Below are 23,604 nucleotides of genomic sequence, written 5' to 3' on the forward strand. Positions count from 1 at the left end.
TTGGCTTTTTATATGTTAACTATGTGGTTTTATTATATATACATACACACGTGTGTGTGTGTGTGTGTATGTCATAAAAAAAATATTATTTGTGAGCACATTCACATGTCGTAGACAGGTCTGCAACCCTGCCCTTCACCATTATCACCTAGCATAATACAGCGCTTCCACTGCAGCAAGGGATTCTGGGAAATGACATGCAAATGAGCACACATATAGTGTGTGTGTGTGTGTGTGTGTGTGTGTGTGTATACAACCCCCCCCCCCTGCACTATATGGGGGCTGATACGGTATATATGTATATGTTCATTTTTAGATGAGGGTACAATTAAAATTCAGCTCGGATATAATTTATTAAAAAAATTTGCCACTACATTGATAGTATTTTTGATGAGTTTTCAGTACCACAAAAAAAAATCTATTTCAGAATAATTCTTCTTTATATTGATTCACTGTGCTAGGAACAGTATACAAGTGCAATTCATCTGTGCAATGAGTCAGTCATCAGAGGCACACAAATATCAAATGACTTAACCAAAGGTTAAGCCTCGTTGAGAATGGTTCTAGATTCCCGCTTCAGAGGGTAATATTTTTCCCTATAAGGTCAGTCCTATACCAAAATCAATTGCAATGTAATTCAGGAATCTTTGACAGTGGAGATTGTAACAGAGTTGCTATTTCCTTTCACTGCTTCAGGTGGATAACAAAGGAAGGAACTTCCTGCACATCGCAGTTCAGAATTCAGACATTGAGAGTGTGCTGTTCCTCATCAGTGTTCAGGCCAATGTCAATTCAAGAGTCCAGGATGCCTCCAAATTAACCCCTCTGCATCTAGCTGTGCAGGCAGGGTCAGAGATTATTGTCCGCAACCTGGTATGTATAGACCTCTCTAGTCTAGTAGATCCCTGAGAACGATGGGGTGGGATAAGGTTGAAGGAAACACACAGTTCAGAGGTCCCAAAGAAAAATATATTGTGCTTGATTTTCAAAGAAACAAAAGAAGTCAAATGTTTGCTGTAAGCAAGGTTATGTTTATTTGACAGATTATTATTTTACACAAATAAATTTTGGCGAGTGAAAAAAAGAAATAAGTGACAAGCCTTCCATCATATAGTGGATAGAAACAAAAAGTGATGCATATCTATCTACTGTATGACTGAACTACTATCATTGTTGGAATATCCTTAGCATTTAGCTATTGCTGCACTAACTAGTGTATATCAGCAGCTGCATTTGCTAGGTTTAATGTCGGTGATCTGTTCTGACAGCTCCTTGCAGGTGCCAAGGTGAATGAGTTGACAAAGCATCGCCAGACCGCCCTGCACCTGGCAGCCCAGCAGGACCTGCCCATTATCTGCTCTGTCCTCATGGAGAATGGGGTGGACTTTGGGGCCACGGACGAGAACGGAAACAATGGTAACCAGTAACCATAGTCTTGTAATAATTTCATTGGTATTTTTTTCTCGCTTGAAAGAAAACTCGGCCTAATGTACCTAATGATGTAATAGAGGTGAAGTGGCCCAATGGTTACTACATACTGAATGGTCATTGTAACATTAAAGAGAAGGGTCACCCGGATTATATCAGTATTCTGTGGATGGAATGTCCACAAGAAGTGTTAAATAGCACAATCTACAGTCTGATGGCTTTATTTGAATGTACTTATAATGGAAGCCAACCACAGACTGTTAGCAGGTAAGTATGCTAGATATAGTTAGCATATTGGTCTGCGAGGAACAATGTTGCGACAGATATGTCTCACACATGGGCTGATGTCGGCACTGTGTGTGTGTGGGATGGTGAGCAAGTTTCAGGTAATGAATCCCTGCAGCATCCAGCACCCAGTCAATTACACTGACTGGGTTATGTGTAGCACCAAGAGACAGCCTGTCTAAAGAGAATAAAGCTGGAGCTCGTGTAATAGACCAATGGGTTAAAATAGTAAACAGCGATATTGTAACGTTCTGGTACAACTACATTAAGGGGGCAGAAAAGCACCAGTACTCTTCTAGGATCAGAAGTGGTGTAATAATAAACAGAGTGCTAATCCAATACGTAATGGGAATACTAGCAACAATACTAGTGAATATAGATAAGCCCCAAGCGACCGGTATACCGCACTGGTGTGTATATAAACACCTTTTGGAGTATCTATGGGGTGAACGAACCCCCAAATGGTCCGCAGTCATCACCGGTGTGTGTATAGACACTATGAAGTGATTCTATTTTGGCCACGCAGACCCTTTGTAGTAGTAGCAGGCTAATGAGTTTGCACAGATCTGAATAAATATACAGATCAGCTTAGTGTATTAATGACCACCTTCTGGTAAATTTAGTCGTTAGCACTCTCCTTAAACAAGGACTTAGGATCAGCCTGATGTATTTGGATACATCTCTATTTCATACTGTTTGTGCTGAGCCTGAGTAGCTGCCAGGACATAATGTCTTTTGTCAAGTATGTTGTTAAATATCTAGTTGGCATATATTTTCTTGAGCGCTTATCTATAGCAGAAACTTGGATCAACCTGGTGTATTCATGAAGACCACTTCAGCATAGTAGTTAGTCTGATCCTAAGTAAATGCCAGAACATAGTATCTATAAGCAGATTCATAGCTAGCTAAGCTTAGGGAATATATAATTATCTCCCCATTTGGGTACCTTAGTACGAAGTGCTTAAGTTGTTAGTAGCATTTGTAATATATAGAATATTCAATAGCAGAAGCCAGAGCTTAGTCTGTTAGTAACACATGAAAACTGGCTATTCGTATAATCTGGTACTTGGATCAGCCTGGTGTATTCATGAACACCACTTTGATATATTAATTGGTCTGATCCTAAGTACATGCCAGAGCATAGTATCTATAGGCAAAGTAATAGCTGAATAGGCTTAGGCCTGGGACCCGCTGCGCTCGTTGGCGCGGGCGGCAATGTAGCGAGTTCCCCACCAGCAGGGGAATCCTCGCGAGCCGGTCCCGGTCCCCACTGGCTGCACAGCTGATCACACGCTGTGGCGCGTCAGCCGCTAGGAGACACCACAGAATGGTGTTTCCTAGCTTCGACGCGTCACGTGGTGTGGCTGTGAGCCAATGGGGAGGGGAGTCTGCGGGAGGAGGAGAGGCTTCGGGGAGCGGGGAGGAGTGTGGAGTGAAAGCAGCGTGAGTGCCTCTCTGTGTGTGTGTCTGAGTGCGTGCGTGCCTGCCTGTGTGTGTGTATGTGTGTGCCTGTCTGTGTGCGTGCCTGTCTCTATCTGTGTGTATGTGTATGAGTGCGTGCGTGCCTGTCTCTGTCTCTGTCTGTGTGTGTGTGTGTGTGTGTGTGTGTGCGTGAGTGCCTGCCTGTGTGTGTGTGTGTGTGTGTGTGTGTGTGTGTGTGTGTGTGTGTGTGTGTGTGTATGTATGTATGTATGTATGTATGAGTGCCTGCGTGTGTGTGTTTTTTTTACTTACCTGCAGCCCGTGGCAGCCTGTGGAGGGAGGGGGGGGAAGAGTAGCGGGTCCCTCCGCTCAAGCCACGCCCCCCCTCCCTGTCAATCCTCCCACTCCCGCCCACCTCCCGCTCCGGCCCCTCACGTCATGGCCGCGCCCCCTCACGTCATGGCCGCGCCCCCCGACCCGTTTGGCCACGCCCCCCCCGCTCCGAGAAAAGTAGCCTGTAGACCGCAGATCGCGGTACAGCGAGTTGCACGCGCCGCCGGCAAGCAAGCCAGCCGTGCGGACGCGTGCAACGGGACCTTAGCCTTAGTGAGTATAACACGATCTCCCCATTAGGGTGCCTTGATACTAATTGCTTCCGTTGCTTGTAACCATTGTTTTCTATTGTGTGTTAAGTAACCAATATGCTAACTATATCTAGCTTACCTACCTGCTAACAGTCTGTGGTTGGCTTCCATTATAAGTACATTCAAATAAAGCCATCAGACTGGAGATTGTGCTATTTAACACTTATTGTGGACATTCCATCCACAGAATACTGATATAATCAGGGTGACCCTTCTCTTTGAGGTTACAATGACCATACAGTATGTAGTAACCATTGGGCCACTTCACCTCTATATCATCATTAGGTACAACCTTACATTAGGCTGTTAATATCAGCCGGCTTCCTTTAAGCTGGTGTAGAGCTCATTAGTTTGACCTATTATTATTATTTAATAATATTTTAAAATCACCTTTATGTGTTGGTTGTCTGCGACACCAGTTTGTCAACCCATTACAGCTCAGCCCTGTTATAATGCGATCCGTTACAACGCAAATCCGCTTAGAATGCGATGCAAGCGTGGCTCCCAATTTTCGGAATTATGAATACTTTACAACACGATTATTGGTATCTTAAATACTTTATTGTACAATGCATACAATTGTACATTATTTCTAACGCGATCCGCTTATAGCGCGATGTGATTCTTTGGACCCCAAGCACAGCGTTATAAGGGGGTTGAGCTGTATTTTATACCATTTTTACCATGAAAGGTTATGTCTTAATACTATAATATTACTTCACAATTTAGATGAGTGCTAGAATATAGGAGCTTCTTTTGTCTTGTCTTGGCAAGAACTTTGTTCCAAATGATTGGGCCACCTATGCTAATAAGAGAATAGCCTTAAAACCTGCACTGTTAGGGGTCCTTGAGGACTGGAGCTGGGAACGTCTGTTCTAGAAGTATCCAGACTGAGTATTTTTGTCTTGTCTAGGCAAGAACTGTGTTCTAAATATATATTTTTGTCCCTGGCACCACTACCACATATAGACTGTAGCAAGAGCTTACCCTCCCCTTCCCTCCCCAATTTCCCCTTTTTGGCCCAATCATTTGAACTGAGTCAGCTACCTGTATAGCGGTATAATTAAAATCTGCACTGTTAGGGGTCCTTGGGGACTAGAGTTGGGAACCTCCATTCTAGACGTATTAGTTAGGCAATAATGGTCAAATTTATGTTGAATCATTGGCAGCGTTGGGACGCTATTTATTTCTCTGACCTACAGTAGTACATTACAACTTTCATAACAAAACCATACATTTGCCACAGAGCTGCTTGTCTTTTCACATGCGGTGTGATAGTCCCCCATGGTCTTCTTTATGTAGTCTTATTTGTTGGAGTTTCAGTAACTGAAAGCACTCTTCTACAAACAACTTTCTACTGTCTAACATTTGTTTAATAGTCTGACTTGTTTAGTACAGGTATTGTATAGTAGATGGTGCTCAGGACCACATGCTCTATTAACAAACAGTAGTCTTTTGTATATAAAAAGCTTCATGAATATCCAGATACTGTAGTGAGTGTCCAATGTAACATATATAATATACAACAGAGAGGGGTATGTATCCTAGTGGTGTCCACCTGACAACCACAACATAAGGCACACTAGTATATTCCCAGTCTGGTATAGCAGTATACAATTCAAGTGGTAACAAGGTCACTCAGGGAACCTTTACCTTAGCCCACTACCTGCCAGCTTCTCAGGACAGTCCAGTAACATCCAGGGCGTGCAGTCCGTAGTTACAAAGATCCAAAGGTTGTCATGTAGTCTTGTATGAAGGTTCGAGCGGTGACACTGAAAGGGATGAGTGCGATGCACACATACGGAGTGTAGGGAGCTTGCATCGTTCTAAGGTGTCTTGATGTTCTTTTGCAGCTCTTCATCTGGCGGTAATGCACGGTCGCCTGAACAACATCCGTTGCCTTTTAACTGAATGCAATGTGGATGCAGAGGCCCTTAACCTTAGGTAAGCAGCCAAAACAAACCTAGCAACCTCTAATCCTGTAATATCTACTTTAGGCCGCGGTTATAGTGGCAGCGTGCGCGACGCCGCGCATCTCGAACAAGTGCATGTACTCTCATGATGCCGCCCATAGAGCGCGCGAGCGAAGAAGTGCGACCTCGCGCGCAATTCTCAGCAAGACAAAGAATTCTGTCTTTGCCGCGCAACGGCCGGGTCACAAACGCGGTTCAGCCAATGTGGGCGAACCGCTCACGTGACGCCACGCCTCCCCGCGCGACATCGCAATTGCCTAGGGCATGTTTTGCGCGAGCGGCAGGCACACGGGATGTCACGCGCTCCATCGCACGCACGCCGCCACTATAATTGCGCCTTACTTTCTGTTTGGTGTTAGATTTTGCTGACGTACAGTACTCTCTTGGTTAGCTAGTAGTTGTCTTTCAGTTTATCAGCAAACTGTCTTAAAATGAATGACAAAATCTGCTCTTTTTAAGGTAGTTCTGGCATTTTTGTGTACTGTAGATTCGTCATGCAGAATATGGCGTACAGGATAAAACTTTTCATCGAGTAAATTTGATATTTCCTAAAAACAAAAAAGAGCCACACAGACTTGTAAGCCCTCTGCTCTCTGAGTCTAAAAAACATCATTTGTTACAGCTGCTGAAAATAGCAGCAATCTCTAGAGAAGGCCAAATGCATTACAACCGGGGTGCTACAATTGAATCCCTGGGAGCGTTTAACAGGCCAGGTTTTCAGTGCAATACTTTCCCAAGCAAGTTGTCTTAGTGATATTAAAGGTTATGATACTAGATTAAGTATGTGTTAATTGGAGAAATCTTAAAAGCCTGTTTTGTCGGTAGCCCTTGAGGACCGAGCTTCAGCCCCCCTGCACTACAAGCTACAGGTTCGATACTAAAATATATTATTACACAGAAGATTGTTGGCAAGAAAAATCAACTTTTGGGTTCTCTAGCCAGGGGAGCGCAAACTTTTGAAGCTGCGCCCGCCTGTCTCCCCTTCCCCGGCTCTCACGCCCCCCCCCCCCCCCCCCACCTTGGATCCACGTCATTTGACAAGTGGGACGCCACATCACATGGCCCCGCGGCATGTCACATAGCTGGCTGATTCCCGGTAAGTGGAGTGTTGCAGGAGCCTCACGCGATCCCCCGGCATTTAATTAAATGCCTGGGGGAAGAGTGCGAGACCTCTGCAACCGCCCACGCCCCCCCAGACAAATCTCCCACCCCCCCCTGGGGGGCGCCCCCCCCAGTTTACGCACCCCTGCTCTAGCCTATAATCTTATAAAAAATAAACAATTTTAAAGACATTTTAATGTATTCTAATGTAACAAGCATTTTTGTTCCTATAGCAACCATTTACAAAGTCACATCCCCTCCCCCTTTTGAAACAGCATCACCTTTTTGAGCCCTGCCCCCTCTCTAGCAGTGAACCTGTTGAATCTAGTGCCTGCCTGGTCACAAGATCTTCCTCACAGAACTTTGGCTGTCTGTGCAGCAGAAGAGTACCCAGGTTGCATCCGAACGGATCGATCAGCAACTTGGCAAACACTTGTCAGTGTGTACATTGTATTGATGCACATATTGAACTGCTGCTTTAACTTAAAAACAAACAATCATATCAGAACTGTGTTATACAATTGTAAATTGGGGTTTGAAGTAGAGCGTGGAACTCTTCCAAACTTTTCTCATGATTAGGAGATCTTGCTCCTGTACTTTTGGATACAGTAATTCTGTGTTGTATGATAATGCAATTCAAAAAGATTACATACTGTAGAACAAGGTAAAATCGGTTCAGAGACGATAGTTGTTAGCATTTTCTATAATATATAGACTATTTCAAAGGTAACTTGGACAAGCAGGCAACGTGTTTTTGCTGAGCTTTTTCTTTTCCCCCGACTCATGGAATTCAGTGTGTCTCAGTGCTCCTGCTGTTGGCAATCTCTTAGGCCGCGCTTATAGGGCCAGCGATGCGACGTCGCCCGAAAACAAATGCATAGCCACCACGTGTGCTTATAGTGACTGCGACGGAGCGACGTTGCCGTCGCGAAAACTGGTAGCCGGCAAAGTTTGATTTTTCAAGGGCTGTCGCCTCGTGACAGCCCTTGAACCAATCAAATGTCAGGAAACTCGCGACGACGACGCCCGGCGAAATTTAACTTTCGCCTGTGGCGACGGGTGACGTCACCCGTCGTGTCGCCATCGACGGCACTATAGGCGCGGCCTAAAGGGTGAAGGACAATATTGTGCAATTAGTTTCTTGACAAGAAAAGCATGCACAATGTAAAAATAATTAATGGCAACATGTTATAATGTTTTTGGTTAGAGGTCAGTCACCAATGCATATTTTGGGGCATTATGGAAAAGAAAATGCGGCAGCCATCTTTGAGCTTTTCTTGGAATGTATGCCAGCGTACCCCCTTGATAAACCAGATGCAGAAGGAAATACAGGTAAGTTGAGTTACAGTTTGCTTTATGAGAACCCTTTCAATTAACAGTGCTATTTATTTTGCAACCAGATAACTTGTTATATATATATATATCAAACAGCCACTCACGGCATTCCTAAATATTCAAGCTGAGAGTGGATATCTTCAGTTTAAATGTTTGAGACTTGCTGGAACTGGCTTGGTGCACCTATGTGAGACATGTAATTTGTCTTTGTGATGAGTTATTTTCTTAACCATATTTGTTAAAGATGCATGTTTAATCCTCCCAGAGTTTACGGGGTTAATGTTTTGTCTTTGTGGATATTGCAACGGTATGACCTGCATTGAAACTAGAGAATGTGGTGTTTGTTATTTCAGTACTTCTACTAGCCTACATGAAGGGAAATGCCAACCTTTGCCGGGGCATTGTGAAAGCTGGTGCCAGGCTTGGAGTAAATAACAACCAAGGGATCAACATATTTAACTACCAAGTTGCTACCAAACAGCTTCTCTTTAGACTTCTAGGTAAGTGCTGGCAATTAGGGAACAAGTAACTATGACTGGGGGAAAAGTCTAGTTAGAACATCACTATCACATTCCACATGCACTTCTTACCATCCTCTGATCTTCTTACCTCTGACGCGTTTCATGCCTATGCACTTTATGTAAGATAAAGCGTTCGTAGGCGTGAAATGCGTTAAAGGTCTTGTTTTGGCCTATTCTTGTTTTTATGTTGCCATGAGCCGAATAAACTAATTTTGTATCTTATCGTGCTCTAGCCCTTTCCTTCACACAGCAGTACACTGCCTTTTTTTTCCTCCCTAGGATTTTCTTCACGTTCTACCTGGTAACAATCTACACATTTCCCGCCTAATTCACCATCTTTCCATTAACCAATAACTTTTCGGCCCCTGTAACCGAGGTGAATAAAGGGTAATCCCCAGTCCCATATCACCTTATGACTGATTGTCAGAGTATTTACACTGCTTTTGCACACTTGAGTTATGTCAAATAATTTAACATACATGTAAAACAACATTTTAAACCGTGTGAATTATTACACTAATGACATTTTCAATAGAACATTTGTGAGTAGGTTTAATAGACGGCATAAACTGATGTATAGAAATTATGAAAATGCCTTCTACATATCTCTCTACATAACGTTACATAGTGTTTAAATTGCAAATTATTTTTTTCAACCAATGGTCAGTTGATATGTAACCCCCTGTGTCTGCAATTAGCACAGGACATGGCACCTTTAAAAATTACATCCCACTGGACCATGTGACTGTGCTTAGCCAGTGGAGTGACAGTTGGTGACATTTGGAAAGGGAGCTGAGGGTGCGCAGGCCCATTCTGCACAGACAGTCCATGCAGGGCCCCTAAGAGAGAGGGAGAGAGTTGCCCAGCAGAGACCAGGTCCTGACAGTGCAGAGGGAAGCAGGCAGACAGAGGCTACTACAGAGAGAGATTAGGGAGCCCAGCGGTGCAGGAATTACACCAGATTGGAGTAAGTGAGTTAACCCACGAAGGATTTAAACTGCAGTTATATTGCCATTACAGTTTGATCTTTGTGAAGCACCAGGTCTGCAACACACACAGTTTATGAGCTCCAACGATTGTGCTAGCACACCAGGATCTACAGGCCAGTACCCCATGATTGAGAGGCCGGACAGAGATAACAGTTATTATTTGTTTGCACGGCGTTCGCACTGTTGGTATAGTTTGTTTAAGTATATATGTGTATGGAGTGATTCTGAGATTGAGTCACCTTACTGATTCATATAAGATATGTAACACCACAAATGATAGCTACAGTATTTGAGTATATAAAGCTTGTTATAATTCATTACCACTGTGTTGTGTCTAGTCACTACAGTCTCACACAGCATGTACCACACACTATCAGTGATAGGCCATATAATCTGATGTAAAATAAAGAGGGGTTACAGATAAAACATTGGCTAATTATGTCAGAAGTGCCATTCTACTCTAACAAACAATCTGAGATGTTTTGATGTGGTTAGATCTCTCTCTGCCTTGTTTAAATGATGTCACATTCCAAAAAAGAAGTGATCTGTATTGCCAACCTGTCAACTTACCATCATCTTCTGTCACTTCAGACATGTTGGCACAGGAGCCTCCCTGGTGTGACGGGTCAAATTGCTATGAATGCATTGCCAAGTTTGGAGTCACCACCAGGAAGCACCACTGGTAAGATTCAGCACTTTGCAACCGAGGGAGGCAGGTTTTATTTATGTTGGATTTCTTTGGGTAATAACTCTTTGGCACAAAGCAGTGATTATTGTTGCCATTATTTGAACTTGCTACTGAGGTTCAGATTCAGTAATAAAACTATAAAGTGGATAGCTTCTTGATGACAATACAAGGTTTCTATATCACCTTCTAGACTAGAGATTTAACAGTATGTTTCATATTTTACATGTCGCGTCGAAGAACACCGTGTTGTACAACCAGTCTGGAATACTGAATACTTTTAATAAAGTGTATACTATACAGAGAAAAAGTAATCCCAGTTGCGGGCACTCAAACTTCAGAGAATAATGCAAAGTGTCAAAGTAAAAAATTACTTTTAATTGATAAATTAGAAATAATGGACCTTAAGTTCATTTAACACCCAAATAAAGTGATAAGTACTGTACACGGGTGGACTATGTGTCTCATAGGGCATAGTGTACATGTAGGGTGACCAGACGTCCTGGTTTAGCCGGGACAGTCCCAGTTTTTTATAATATGGGGATGCGGTGAGAGAAGAGCAGGTAATTGGCCTGGCAGGGGAAAGGGTTGGGGTTAGCAGCAGAGAAGGGTGGGAGCAGGGAGGAGAGCAGAGTAGATGATTGTCCTGGTAGAGGAGGGTGAGGGGGGTTAGCAGCAGAGGATCCTTTCAGTAAGACCCGGAAGCAGTGAGTACTTCTGCTGTCTGCTACCAGGGCCAAAGATGGACTCCCCCCTGCTCCACCGACAGGTAGGGTCTGGAGAGAGACAGTGGAGAGATACATAATCGCACACAGACCTGGGGAGAGCGAGAGATACACAAAGATCTGGGGAGAGAGATACACAAACACACACACAAACAGACCTGGGGAGAGAGTGATACACACACACACACACAGACCTGGGGAAAGAAAGATACACAAACACACACACACAGACCTGGGGGGGGGGGGGAGAGAAAAACACACAGACCTGGGGAGAAAGAGATACACAAACACACACAGACAGACCTGTGAGAGAGAGAGAGATACACACAAAAACACAGACCTGGGGGGAGAGAGACACAAACACACACACAGACCTGGGGGGAAGGGGGAGGGTGAGGGGGGAGAGAGAGAAACACACAGAAACACACCGACCCGGGGAGAAAGAGATACACAATCACACACACACACAGACCTTGGGGGAGAGAGATACACACACGCACACACACACACAGACCTTGGGAGAGAGAGATACATACATACACACGCACACACACACGGACCTAGGGAGAGAGAGATACACACACACACACATATACACACAGACCTGGGGAGCAAGAGATACATATACACAGAGACCTGGGGAGCAAGAGATACATACACACACAGACCTGGGGAGCAAGAGATACACAAACACACACAAACCTGGGGAGAGAGAGACACACACACAAACACACACACAGACATGCAAACATTTTCTACGTTTTACTGCATAGTAATAGGAAGAGCTACAGGAACGTTTTGGGGGCACGGTCCCTTCCTGAGACAAAAGCTACCTGTGTGGGAGAGAGAGACACACAGACTGGGGAGAGGGAGGGTGTGTGTCTGTGGGAGAGATAGTGGAGGAGACAGGGAAAAGATGTGGAGGGGGGAGAGAGAAATTAATGAAACATAAATAGCGACGCTATTGGACAAATACCATTATAATATTTATTTTTAAGCAATGTAAATCGTTGTAGAAATAAATTTTTATTGTGTCCCGGCTTTTACTTTTGGAAATCTTGTCACCCTATGTACATGGTCACTCTATTTAGGTGTTACGGTAAATGTATTTAACGTAGATTATTTATTCCTCATTTTTTCTAATTTATCAGGTAAAAGTACATTTTTAACTTTTACGCTTTGGATGATTCTCTGTAGTTTGAGTGCCCGCAACTGGGATTACTTTTTCTGTGTGGCATATTCTGTGTAGCTATCCCACAGGAGCACCTACTTCATTTCATTTAGGCTGAGCGTTGGTTCCCCTATATATGTATACTTTTATTAAAGTGTCAACATTTTTACTTTAAATGGTTATACTCTACAATTGTACAACAACTTATTATACCTTCCTTTCCTCTTACAGCCGGCACTGCGGACGCCTGCTGTGTTACAAGTGTTCAACCAGGGAGATCCCCATTATAAAGTTTGATCTAAACAAACCCGTTCGGGTTTGTAACATCTGCTTCGACGTGTTGACCCTGGGTGGAGTCTCTTAGTAGAAAGAGAAAACGTCCGGTTTTGTGGCTGACGGAGGCTCTGTTAGGTGTGTCTGCCGAGCAGAGCGGGAGGAAGTGTGCGCCACCACCGCGGGCTGAATTCTTGAAGGACCATGTTATGATACAGTATATTCCAGTATAAATGATTTGTACGATTGCAAATGTTATAGGGTTTGCTAGATTCTAACTGGACTCTGCCTTTTTAAGTCAAGTGATTACATGTGGAGCAGTTTGGGGGGAAAATAACATTACCCTGACGTCTTAGGCTGGTCGGAATAGCAAAGCATTAAGTCTGGGCTCGCTTGAAGAAGATTTAAGGGTCCTGGAGAGTTCTCTAGACTCCTCCCTTCCCTTTGCATTGTCTTCGAATAATGTTCACCATCTCCTTAAAACATGTAATAAGTGTCCCCTGGCTGTGGGGGGAAATTGAGAGAGAATTTCTTTTTTTTTTAAAACAGGGTTTAGTTTTGAGGAAAGCCAATAAAATTGTGGCCTTAAAATATAAGCTTTATAACAAACACTATGAGATCATTGTAGTAAATTCTTCATTTTGATATGTCCTTAACATACGGGGGAGATGTTTAGGTTTCACCGACCTAATTAACAGCTGATAAAAGGCCTCTGTTTCGCATCTTTACTTTTACTGACCCAATTCTGTTTGCTACATTTGTCATTCTCTTCCCCATGTGCTGTTTCGCTTGTCCCCCTCACAATACAAATTAAGTGCTCTGTGTAATAGAAGTCAATTTACACCTGTTAAATTGTTTAAACACTAATGTGTCATTAGAAATAAAAAAAACAGATATATGTTGAACCTAATCATTTGATATACAAATTAAATATCCAAGCTACATGGATTAATTGCATGAGAAGTGTTTCATTTTTATTTTTTTTACCGTCGGTTTTTAATGTAACTAAATCGGGGAACATAACGTGACGTTGTCTGAAACAGGAACGTAGGTTGTGTTTCTTGAGTTAACTTTGTGTTCACAACGCTAATTACATACCAAAACACTGTCCGTACTACATAGGATAGGGTTAACATCACATTATGGAAGTCTTGACGTTGCTATTATCCAGACCCTGAAACGGGGTTTTTGTTGGTGTGGACAGAGAGAGGAGGGAAATAACGCCAGATTACACTATTTTATTTTAAATGATGTCTAACTGTGGAGTTTCACCCATCCAGACACTGCAAAAATGTCAGGATCTAGATGGGAGTAACGCCATGTTTAGCTATGACGTAAATAACGTAATGTTAAATTCCAGCGTCAAACGTAACAGAGTTTGGTAAGTAGGAATTTATATAATGCCTAATTTGCTTATCATTTGCATCTCATCTGGAACGTCTGTAATGGTTAACGCTATGCTCTTTACAGGGCAAAATCTGGCTTAGTGATACGTTAATGTCCTTGGTGAATACAGCATCTTATATACTATATTAGTGAAAGCACTGTATGCCTGTCTGGATGTCCTGTGTCCCTAGGGGAAATCTCATTGGTCCCTTGGCCCGCCCGCCCCCGCACACTCTCCCCCGTCAGTCGGACCGCAGCTCACCTTCCACACCCCCCTCTCCCGGTGCCCCTCACTCTCTCCCCCACCTCCCCCAAACCCGCACGCTCCGCAACATCCCCAGCCGCACTATCACGTGCGCTCCCGGATGGAGGGGAAGCGCGGGCCGGGCCTCCTGCACTCCCCCGGCCTCCTGCACGCACTATCACGTGCGCTCCCGGACGGAGGGGAAGCGCGGGCCGGGCCTCCTGCACTCCCCCGGCCTCCTGCACTCCCCCGGCCTCCTGCACTCACCATCACGTGCAACGGCTCCCGGACGGAGGGGAAGCGTGGGCCGGGCCTCCTGCACTCACCCTTACATGGCGCGGGTCTCCTGCCCCAGCCTGCCACTCTTGCCCCCCCGCCAGCTTCCGAACCCACCTCCTGCCCCAGCCTGATGCCACGGGGATATCCGTGCCAGGAGGGGAACCGTCTGCCACCAGGAAACACCACCCGGTCAAGGTAAGTCACCCAGTTACCCACCGTCTCCCACCCACCCACTGTCACCCAGTCAAAGTCACCCACCCACCCACCCACCCACCCACTTTCCCCCAGTCACCCACTTTCCCCCAGTCACCCACTTTCCCCCAGTCACCCACTTTCCCCCAGTCACTCACCCACTCACCCACCCACGGAGTGACCCAAAGTCACCCACCCACCCAAGGTCACCCACCCACCGACCCAAAGTCACCCACCCACCCAGCGACCCAAAGTCACCCACCCAGCAACCCAAAGTCACCCACCCACCCAGCGACCCAAAGTCAAACCGACCCAAAGTCACCCACCCAGCGACCCAAAGTCACCCACCTACCCACCGACCCAAAGTCACCCACCCACCCAGCGACCCAAAGTCACCCACCCACCCAGCGACCCAAAGTCAAACCGACCCAAAGTCACCCACCCACCCAGCAACCCAAAGTCACCCACCCAACCAGCGACCCAAAGTCAAACCGACCCAAAGTCACCCACCCACTCAGTCACCGACCCACCCACCCACTCAGTCACCCATCCACCCACACACTCAGTCAACTGAGTCACCCACCTAGCTGTCAAGGGGGGGGAAAGCCCACCCCTGCCGCCCACCCCCCCAAAATTACATCCCGGGCAACGCCGGGTATATCAGCTAGTTACTAATAATGTGATGTTAAGTAGCCTAACGAATCTTAGGGCATGGAGACCAAAGAGTACTAAGGGCAGTGTGTAATGGAGAAATGAATCCCCCTGTGATGCAACAGGAAATCAAAGTCCAAAATATCAAATGAACATCTTCTAAATCCTTTTGTAATAACTTATAGGATGCCATATGATTATAAGCTGTATAAATGACCAGATAACTAAAGTGCTGGAATAGAAGCCAATGGGTATCCAACAGTGAAGGGGGGGACCCCTGGAGTCAAATAACCACCAGCTGCTCTAGGTCAATTCAGTGTATCTTCCATAGGCAGTGAGCCAACAGCAGGAAAAAATCATTAGTACTCACGGACAGCTGTGTATTCATCCTGGCGTGCATCCCGTCATAGAAGTCCAAGGTAAGTGTAGAGAGAAAAACAAGGAGCACTGCAGCAAAAGAACTGGAGGCAGATCAAAAGGTTGAAAAAGAAAAAAGGTTTATTCAATAAGTCGTGCCCATGAGAGAGCTAAAAAACACTCTGACGCGTTTCCCGCCGTCCTGGCGCTTTATCATGTTGTCCAGGATAATGGTACAAAATATCCCAATTAGATAAGGAGTAAGTATGATGCTTAGAAATACACCTTTCGTACCTTGGTGTACGGTGGATTCCAGCTACCCACCTACTGAATGGTGTAATAAGGTAATGTATATGACAAGATTTGTGGTATCAGACCCAAAGGCAAATCAGCGAGAAACACATGACTAATGATGATAACAGAACCTGAGTGGCAGATCAACGGAAGAGGTGACATTGTTAAATGAATGGTGTATACAAGAAAACCTCATTTAAGCCATCTGGGGACTGGGTATTCAAGACGTATATCCATCTTGCTTCCTTTTTTTTTTTCCTTCTAAGCATCATAGTTACTCTTTATCTAATTGGGATATTTTATACCATTATCCTGGACAACAACGAATTGACCTGTACACTATTTCATCCATGGTACCACTGGGTTCAAATTGGTTACACACTACACTACCTGTGGATCTTCTATTAGACACCTTTGGCATTTATTCATTAGCCTGTATCTATGAGGTCATTAGTAGATTCAAGATAGGCAATTACATATTTAATATTACAGTGTACATGACAATGAGAAGATGTCTACACAACCCCCTCTGCTGGCCATACATAGCACAGCACACTGTGCTCAGCAGGGCTCACGTCACAGGTCAATTAACGAACAATTAGCATATTCGCTATATATAGCAGTATTCAGTTCACTTGTCTCCCCCTCCCCCACATAGCATTGAAAAAGCGTTTCAACGTGAAACGCACGCGTCGGCAGCGGGTGCACGCGCAGGAGTTCTCAGTTCTCAGCTCTGCACTTGCCGACACACTGTAGTCGGCTCCTGCTCGTGTTATTTAGCTCTAACCTAGTACTGTACTAATATCCCTGAAGGTATATGGGCGCATATAGAAACTCATCCTGCTCTCACCAAGTACTGTGCCATTAGTTTGAAGGTATAAGGGCGCACTTAGGGACTTACTCTTTGGTACATTGTTGCAGTATCTGTTCGCATGCATACTTACCTGGATTCTCTGTACTACTGCTGGGAGTTGCAGGATCTACTCGCATTCGCAACCGCAGCTTTAGTATCCCACTGGCAATAGGACACGTATAGAGGTCACTATAGGGTACACCATCGGGAGCTCAGCAGCTTGTCTGGGTTATTGGAGTTCACTATTTATACACCACTGGTCCTGTTCCCCAGCCTGCTACATAGAGGTCTTCATACACTCATGCTTACACTCCTTGGATGCAGGTTGTCACCTCTGACCTTATTAGGTATTCAGCAGGTCATTTACATCCTGTATATCTATCTTCACACACTTACAGTACCATTATAGGTGTCATAAGTGTATTAAACAGCTACTGTATGTGTATGTGTTAGACCATCTTTGTCCTATATGTATGCGGGTTATTACACCATACAGTGCTAACCCCACACCTACTTCACCATTTTGTGTTCATACAGTGTAATACAGTTGAGCAGACCCGGCAAAGGTTCCTTACACTGTTTACACTTATCTATTTTTACAGTACTGCAACATTAAGTTACTTCTCAGTTCTCACTTTGAGACATAGTGTACAATTTAAGTACTGCTCTGCAAGGTTCAGGCACATTTTCCTGATCTTGCAAGTGAAGGGAAAATTAACCTATTCACCCCCAATAGTATCCTGGACTTCCCACCTTGAGTCTTCATTACAGGATAAAATATATTGTTTAATGTTCGTTTTTACCACCTTTATTTTAAAAGGATACTAATAAAGTCATACAGGTATGTTTTTAATATTATCATTATACATCCAGGTTTTGATTGTGTGCCCAATCTGGGTTATCTACAGTGGCTAGAAAGTTTGTGAACCCCTTAGCATTTTCACACATTTCAAACATAAAATGAGATTAGATCTTAATATAAATCCTAATAATTGATAACGATTACCTAATCAAAAAAATTACACAAAAACATGAGACTTTTTCAACATTTATTTAGCCACAAATGATTCAACATTCAATCTCCATGTGTGAAAAAGTATGTGAAAACCTTTAGATTCAGTACCTGGTGGCAGCCCTTGGAGAAGCAATAACTTCAACTAAGTGTTTCCTGTAACTGCTGGTCAGTCTCACATCGGGTTTGAGGAATTTTGGACTATTCCTCCTTTCAGAACTGCTTCAACGCTGTGATATTTGAGGGCTTCCTTGCATTGACAGCTCGCTTCGGGTCCTGTCACAACATTTTGATGGGGTTTAGATCCAGACTTTGACTAGTCCTTTCTAAAATGCAGAATTTCTTCTGCAGCCATTCTTTTATAGATCTTGTATTTTAGTACCATTGTCTTGCTTCATGACCCACATTCGCTTCTGCTCACGGACGAATGGCCTGACATTCTCCTCTAGAATCTTCTGATTCAATGCACAACTCATGATTGTGTCAATGATGGCAAGCCTTCCAGGTCCTGAGGCAACAAAGCAGCCCCAAACCATCATACTCCGCCACCATGCTTGATGGTTGGGATGAGGTTCTTCTGTTTCAACGCTGTGTTTGGTTGTCACCAAATATAACGTTTCTCAATGAAGCCAAAACATTCTGCCTTTGACTTGTCTGTCCAGAGAACATTGTTCCAGAAGTCTTGTGGATCATCTATGTACTCTGGCGAACTTCAGATGGGCAGTCATGTTCTATTTAGAGAGTAGTGGTTTGATCCTGTCTATCCTTCCATGAACACTATTCTTGTTCAGTCTTCTGATAATTGAATCATGAACACTCACATTAGCCAAGTTGAGAGTGGCCTGCAGATCCTTGGATGTTATTCTGTGGTTCTTTGTGACTTCCGGGATGATTTGCAGGTTTCTTCTTGGAGAGATTTGGGTAGAGTGACTGGTCTTGAACTTCTCCATTTATTGACGATCTGTCTGACTGTGGATTGGTGGAGCCCCAAATCCTTTGTAACCCTTTCCAGACTGAAGAGCATCGATAACTACTTTTCTGAGGTCCTCAGAGGTTGCTTTTGATCGTGGCATGATGTCTTTCCACACACCTGTATGGTGAAGACCAAACTCACAAAGTTTTCAATTTTTATATGAGTGGGGCCTCCCAAACTCGCCCCTGAAGATCTATCTAATTATTTAAACACCAGATTCTAATTATCCTCTTTAATTTAGCTGATAAAACCAGGGTTTCACTTACTTTTGCACATATCCTGACTCTTAATTACTCATTGTTTGTCTAATTCATACATCATCATTTTGTTTCAAAAGACATGAAATTGGTTAATATAAACCCTATTCGATATTTAAGAAAAGACTGGTTCTGATTCAAGAAGGTTATCATGGAAAAACGACGGAATTTCCGTAATTATCATTGGGGTTCACAAACTTTTTCTTGCAACCATATAAGGATTTTTAAAGGTTGTTTATAGATATGGTGAGCGGAGACGCGGGAGGGGTTTTGGATACTTCCTTTTGTGTTGTCAGTGTGTGATCAGCAAGTGCTTTCATAGTCCGAGCCCCCCTCTCTCCCCTTAACTTTATTGGTTCTCTGATAAGGGCAGGATATGGGTAAAGAAAACACTTGAATGCCAAACTGCCACATTCAAAGGCCACTAGCATTTGAATTTGTAATTAATTAAAAACATTTTTTTTAAAAATATATATATATATATATTTGCTATATATTTGCTATTAACATGTTTAGATTTGTTTAGGGGGTTGCACATTTAACAGACAAATAGACACACATTTTATAGCGTTGTCAACATGGTTTCGTAAAACAGGTCACATGCTCATCCCTGAAATACTATTGAAGTTCCCCGTGAATTAGTAACAGAGATGATTACCCATAATTGGAGATAGTGTACAGAAATGGCATTTGAGATTTTCCTAAATGTCCTCTTAAAGCAACATTCTGCACGGCTACTTTTTTTGGCATATGTTCTACCTGGGAGTGTCCCCAGTATACGGCCCCAGCGATAATTCCTGCAGAGGAGCTTCCGCTGCAAATGTAATTTATTTCATGAGTTGATCGGCTGCATGGTTAAAATGGCTGTAAATGCTACACAGCAGTGGCAACCACATTGGATATAACTGCTGGATCAAATCATGTATTACAAGCACCGGGCACATTGTATGACATTTTAATTCACCTGATGCCACATTTTTTTTTCAGTTTAGCACAAAGTGTCTCACCGCTCACCAGCTCACTGCTTCACGGTGTTTGTAAGTGCCTTGGTATTAGGGACCCTGGTCAACATCAGTGACATTACTTACTTTTGTTAAACCGTTCCTGAATACAAGGTGACCGACATGACCAGTGTCCAAAAGATGATAACTTTGGAAAACCTGCTTCTGCCTGAGAGTATCTTGAACAGATGTAAAAAATAAATGGTCAACTTTTCTTGATAATGCAATGCAGTCATTTAAAAAGAAAACGTGTAGATAAAGTTTGAAGATCAATGGCAGGAAGCATAGGTAAGAAATATATCACCATTTGGTTCTATGGTAGTTACCATACAGAAGCAGTGATGTTGTATAACACATTGCAGTTTATGTATTACATTTTCCTGACTGGGGAAATAAATAGGAACAGATTTGTACTACAATCTGGAATATACCTAGTTCACGATTCAATTCGTAGAAGTGCAATCAGACATACTGTAGAACTACTCTTATTTGGACAATTGGTGTCAGCAAGTCGTCTGGTACAGTGTAAACTCCTTGGGTTGATTTAATATGCATTAAATGTATCTCACTCTGACCCTTTAGCTTGGAAAGAATAAAAGTTTTGTGGAAAAGAGGTCTGGGAAAAACTCAGCCCTTTGTATTGTACTTTTTCAGGTTGTAAGTTATATGATATCTATTTTATCAATGGCCATCAAATCCGTTTTATTTGAATAAATCTAAAAAAGGCAAGAATTCCTCAGAGGTGCTACCATACAGTATAAGAAATGACTGAAAGCATTATTTGTATAGCTTAGATTACTCCTGTTACCAATGTACATTATCATTTTCCAATTTAACATTTGTTCAATGAATTCAGACTTTGCCCTGTTTTATCTTGACTGACATAACTATTTTATTGATGTGATAAGAAGTCACATTACAGGGCAATAAAAGTTGAATACCTCCACAATACATAAGTTCCCAGAGTTATGACTGATGTAGCAACGGACGAGGCCTCATTCCGATGATGTAAACAAAATGGAAAAAGCTATGGAGAATGTTATTTAAAAGAAGACATAAAGATGTTAAAAGCAGACTTTAGAACGCAATAAAATATATCAAGAAAAGCAACTGGATGCACTAATCCCACAGAAAAAGGCCAAAATTCCAGATTCACTAAGCAGTATTAAATCAGTGAAAATAATGCACATTTTAAGAGAAACAGGAAAGGTGGTTATTTCCCTCAAGTTTATGCCGTATTCACGAAGATACTGCAAATTGTATGCAAATCTAATGCCAGGAAACAAGTCACTAGAATATGGTTCATGGGAGAAATTTCTTTAAAAGCACATTTGTGTGCTAATACAGTAGTAAGTTGCTAGCAAAACTCTGGTTAACTGAGAACTATGGGCAGTATTCATCCAATACATACATTTTAATTTGGCAAAACAGGATTTCCACAACATGTCTAAAGCATTCTGTATACATTAAAGTTGAGAAAGTGTTGGACCTGGAGGTATCTAAACAATTCGGAGGTTGAGTAAATTTTTGGCCGAATTTTCAATATCTTATTTCAATATCTCATAATCCCTATATCAAGAATACCTTTATCTTTCCATTCATCAAATAAACTAGTGTTCTAGCCCAGGCCAAAGCTCAGGTTATCGAATAGCGGTGTAAGTCTAGTTGGATTCATGGTCAGCTGAAACTTGGATTTCATGGAATGCCAAATGTTTTTAGAGTGAACTTTATAACTGCAGCCTCAGACTGAGGTTTTGGTGTGTCATTCCTCCCCATCCATATCAGTGATGGCAGGTCCACCGTTTTTCTAAATAAAGAGTCTAAATCGACCAATTCATACGTTTCGCTCAAGTGCCAATATACTAATTGTTTCAGATGTGCTGATCAATAGTATCTTCTAATATTCTGCACTACTAGGCGCCCCCCATTTCTTGATGTTAAGGTTGATCTGGCCACTCTCTGCTTCTTATTCTGCCAAATAAATGGCTTAATCCTGTTTTCAATATACTTTATTTGGAGCAGTAGAATGAATACCGGTAGGATTTGGAAGTGGTAGAACAATCTTGGTGGGATGTTGATTTTGACTGAGGTAATGCGCCCAAGCCACGAGATAGGGTAGTTTTTCCAAATTTGTAGATCTTTTTTTTCGTTTTGGTAAATAAATCTGGGTAATTGTATTTGTATAGGGACTGATAGTCTTTGCTAAGGAATATACACCAAATACTTTAAATGGGTTTCTTTTAATCTATAGTTAAAATGTAATTTCAGTAGTTTAACGTCATGGCTTGGGAGAGTTAGATTTGGAGCTTCTGAATTTTCCATAATAATGTTATATCCTGATAGGTGAGGGATGATTTTGATTACCACTTGATCTTGGAATTATCTGACAGCTTACAGTAGCTCCTATCTCCATCTCAATTTTTGTTTTCTTCAAAATGTATGTCCATGCTCTTTCAGATATGATCTCCTCTCATTTATATACAGTATTGCCCTTGAGCAAGTTGCCTGTAATGTCTGCCATTTTCTTGTGACAAGTAATATTACAACCAACACTAACACCACCCTAACTCCTGTTACTAGTTTCAAATACCTGGGCATATGGTTTGACTCCCACTTAACATTCGGGATGCACATTAATACCCTGACAACCAAGACCTATGCCAAACTAAGGGTACTTTACAGGAACAAATCCTCCCTAAGTCTCCTGGTCAGAAAGCGTATCGCACTGCAGATGCTAATGCCAATTATTGACTATGGAGACATAGTATATGGCTCGGCTCCTCAAACCCACCTTAGCAAACTTAACACCCCCTACAACTCAATTTGTCGTTTTGTTCTCCAATGCAACTATAACACACATCACTCCGAAATGCTCAAAGAACTAGATTGGTCATCACTCGAGTCTAGGCGCAAAGTTCACCTTTCCTGTCTTGCCTTCAAATACTTTCTGGGCAAGCTACCCAGCTACCTGAACAAGCTCCTCACCCCTACCACATGCAGCACCTATCACCTGAGATCAGACTTCAAAAGACTGTTCATGGTCCCAAGGCTCAACAAAGTATCCGGCCGCTCCTCCTTCTCTTACCGTGCACCCCAAAACTGGAACAACCTACCAGAGACTCTTACATCCACCACCAGTCTAAGTTCTTTCAAATCTAAGGCTTTCACACATTTTAATGTGGTCTGTAACTGTTTCATACGCCCATAATACAAATTATCTTTAACTGTGCATGCAATGTCTTGTATATAATGTATACCCTGCTCATTATGTAACTATTTGTAAACATGTATGTCTTAACTCTGTGCCCAGGACATACTTGAAAACGAGCGGTAACTCTCAATGTATTACTTCCTGGTAAAATATTTTATAAATAAATAAATAAATAGGATGAGGTTTGTGTAAAGATGCTGTATGAAAACTGGAAAGCAAAAAAAAATAGATAAATAACAACAAAAAAACGAGTTGAATGGTGAACTCCAGAGAGATCTAGAGGTATCAGTTCTGCGGGACATCTTCCAAAAGCACATACGCAATGTGGAGAGACTCCTGGTA

The 23,604-nt window shown here is 42.8% G+C and overlaps 1 protein-coding gene across 1 annotated transcript in view; it reads left to right on the forward strand.

The window, feature by feature from the left end:
• Window positions 1-13,509, forward strand: part of ANKFY1 (ankyrin repeat and FYVE domain containing 1) — a 70,114-nt gene extending 56,605 nt beyond the window's left edge. The window contains exons 19-25 of the mRNA XM_075589986.1: window positions 697-873; window positions 1,269-1,416; window positions 5,633-5,723; window positions 8,061-8,185; window positions 8,542-8,688; window positions 10,290-10,380; window positions 12,511-13,509. Of these exons, the coding sequence (XP_075446101.1) occupies window positions 697-873; window positions 1,269-1,416; window positions 5,633-5,723; window positions 8,061-8,185; window positions 8,542-8,688; window positions 10,290-10,380; window positions 12,511-12,643 (912 nt within the window). The 3' untranslated portion in view covers window positions 12,644-13,509. The remainder of the gene's footprint in view (window positions 1-696; window positions 874-1,268; window positions 1,417-5,632; window positions 5,724-8,060; window positions 8,186-8,541; window positions 8,689-10,289; window positions 10,381-12,510) is intronic.
• Window positions 13,510-23,604: the final 10,095 nt, after the last annotated feature.

The sequence above is a fragment of the Ascaphus truei genome, chromosome 3 (assembly GCF_040206685.1).
Source record: "Ascaphus truei isolate aAscTru1 chromosome 3, aAscTru1.hap1, whole genome shotgun sequence".
NCBI classification, from domain to species: Eukaryota; Metazoa; Chordata; class Amphibia; order Anura; family Ascaphidae; genus Ascaphus; species Ascaphus truei.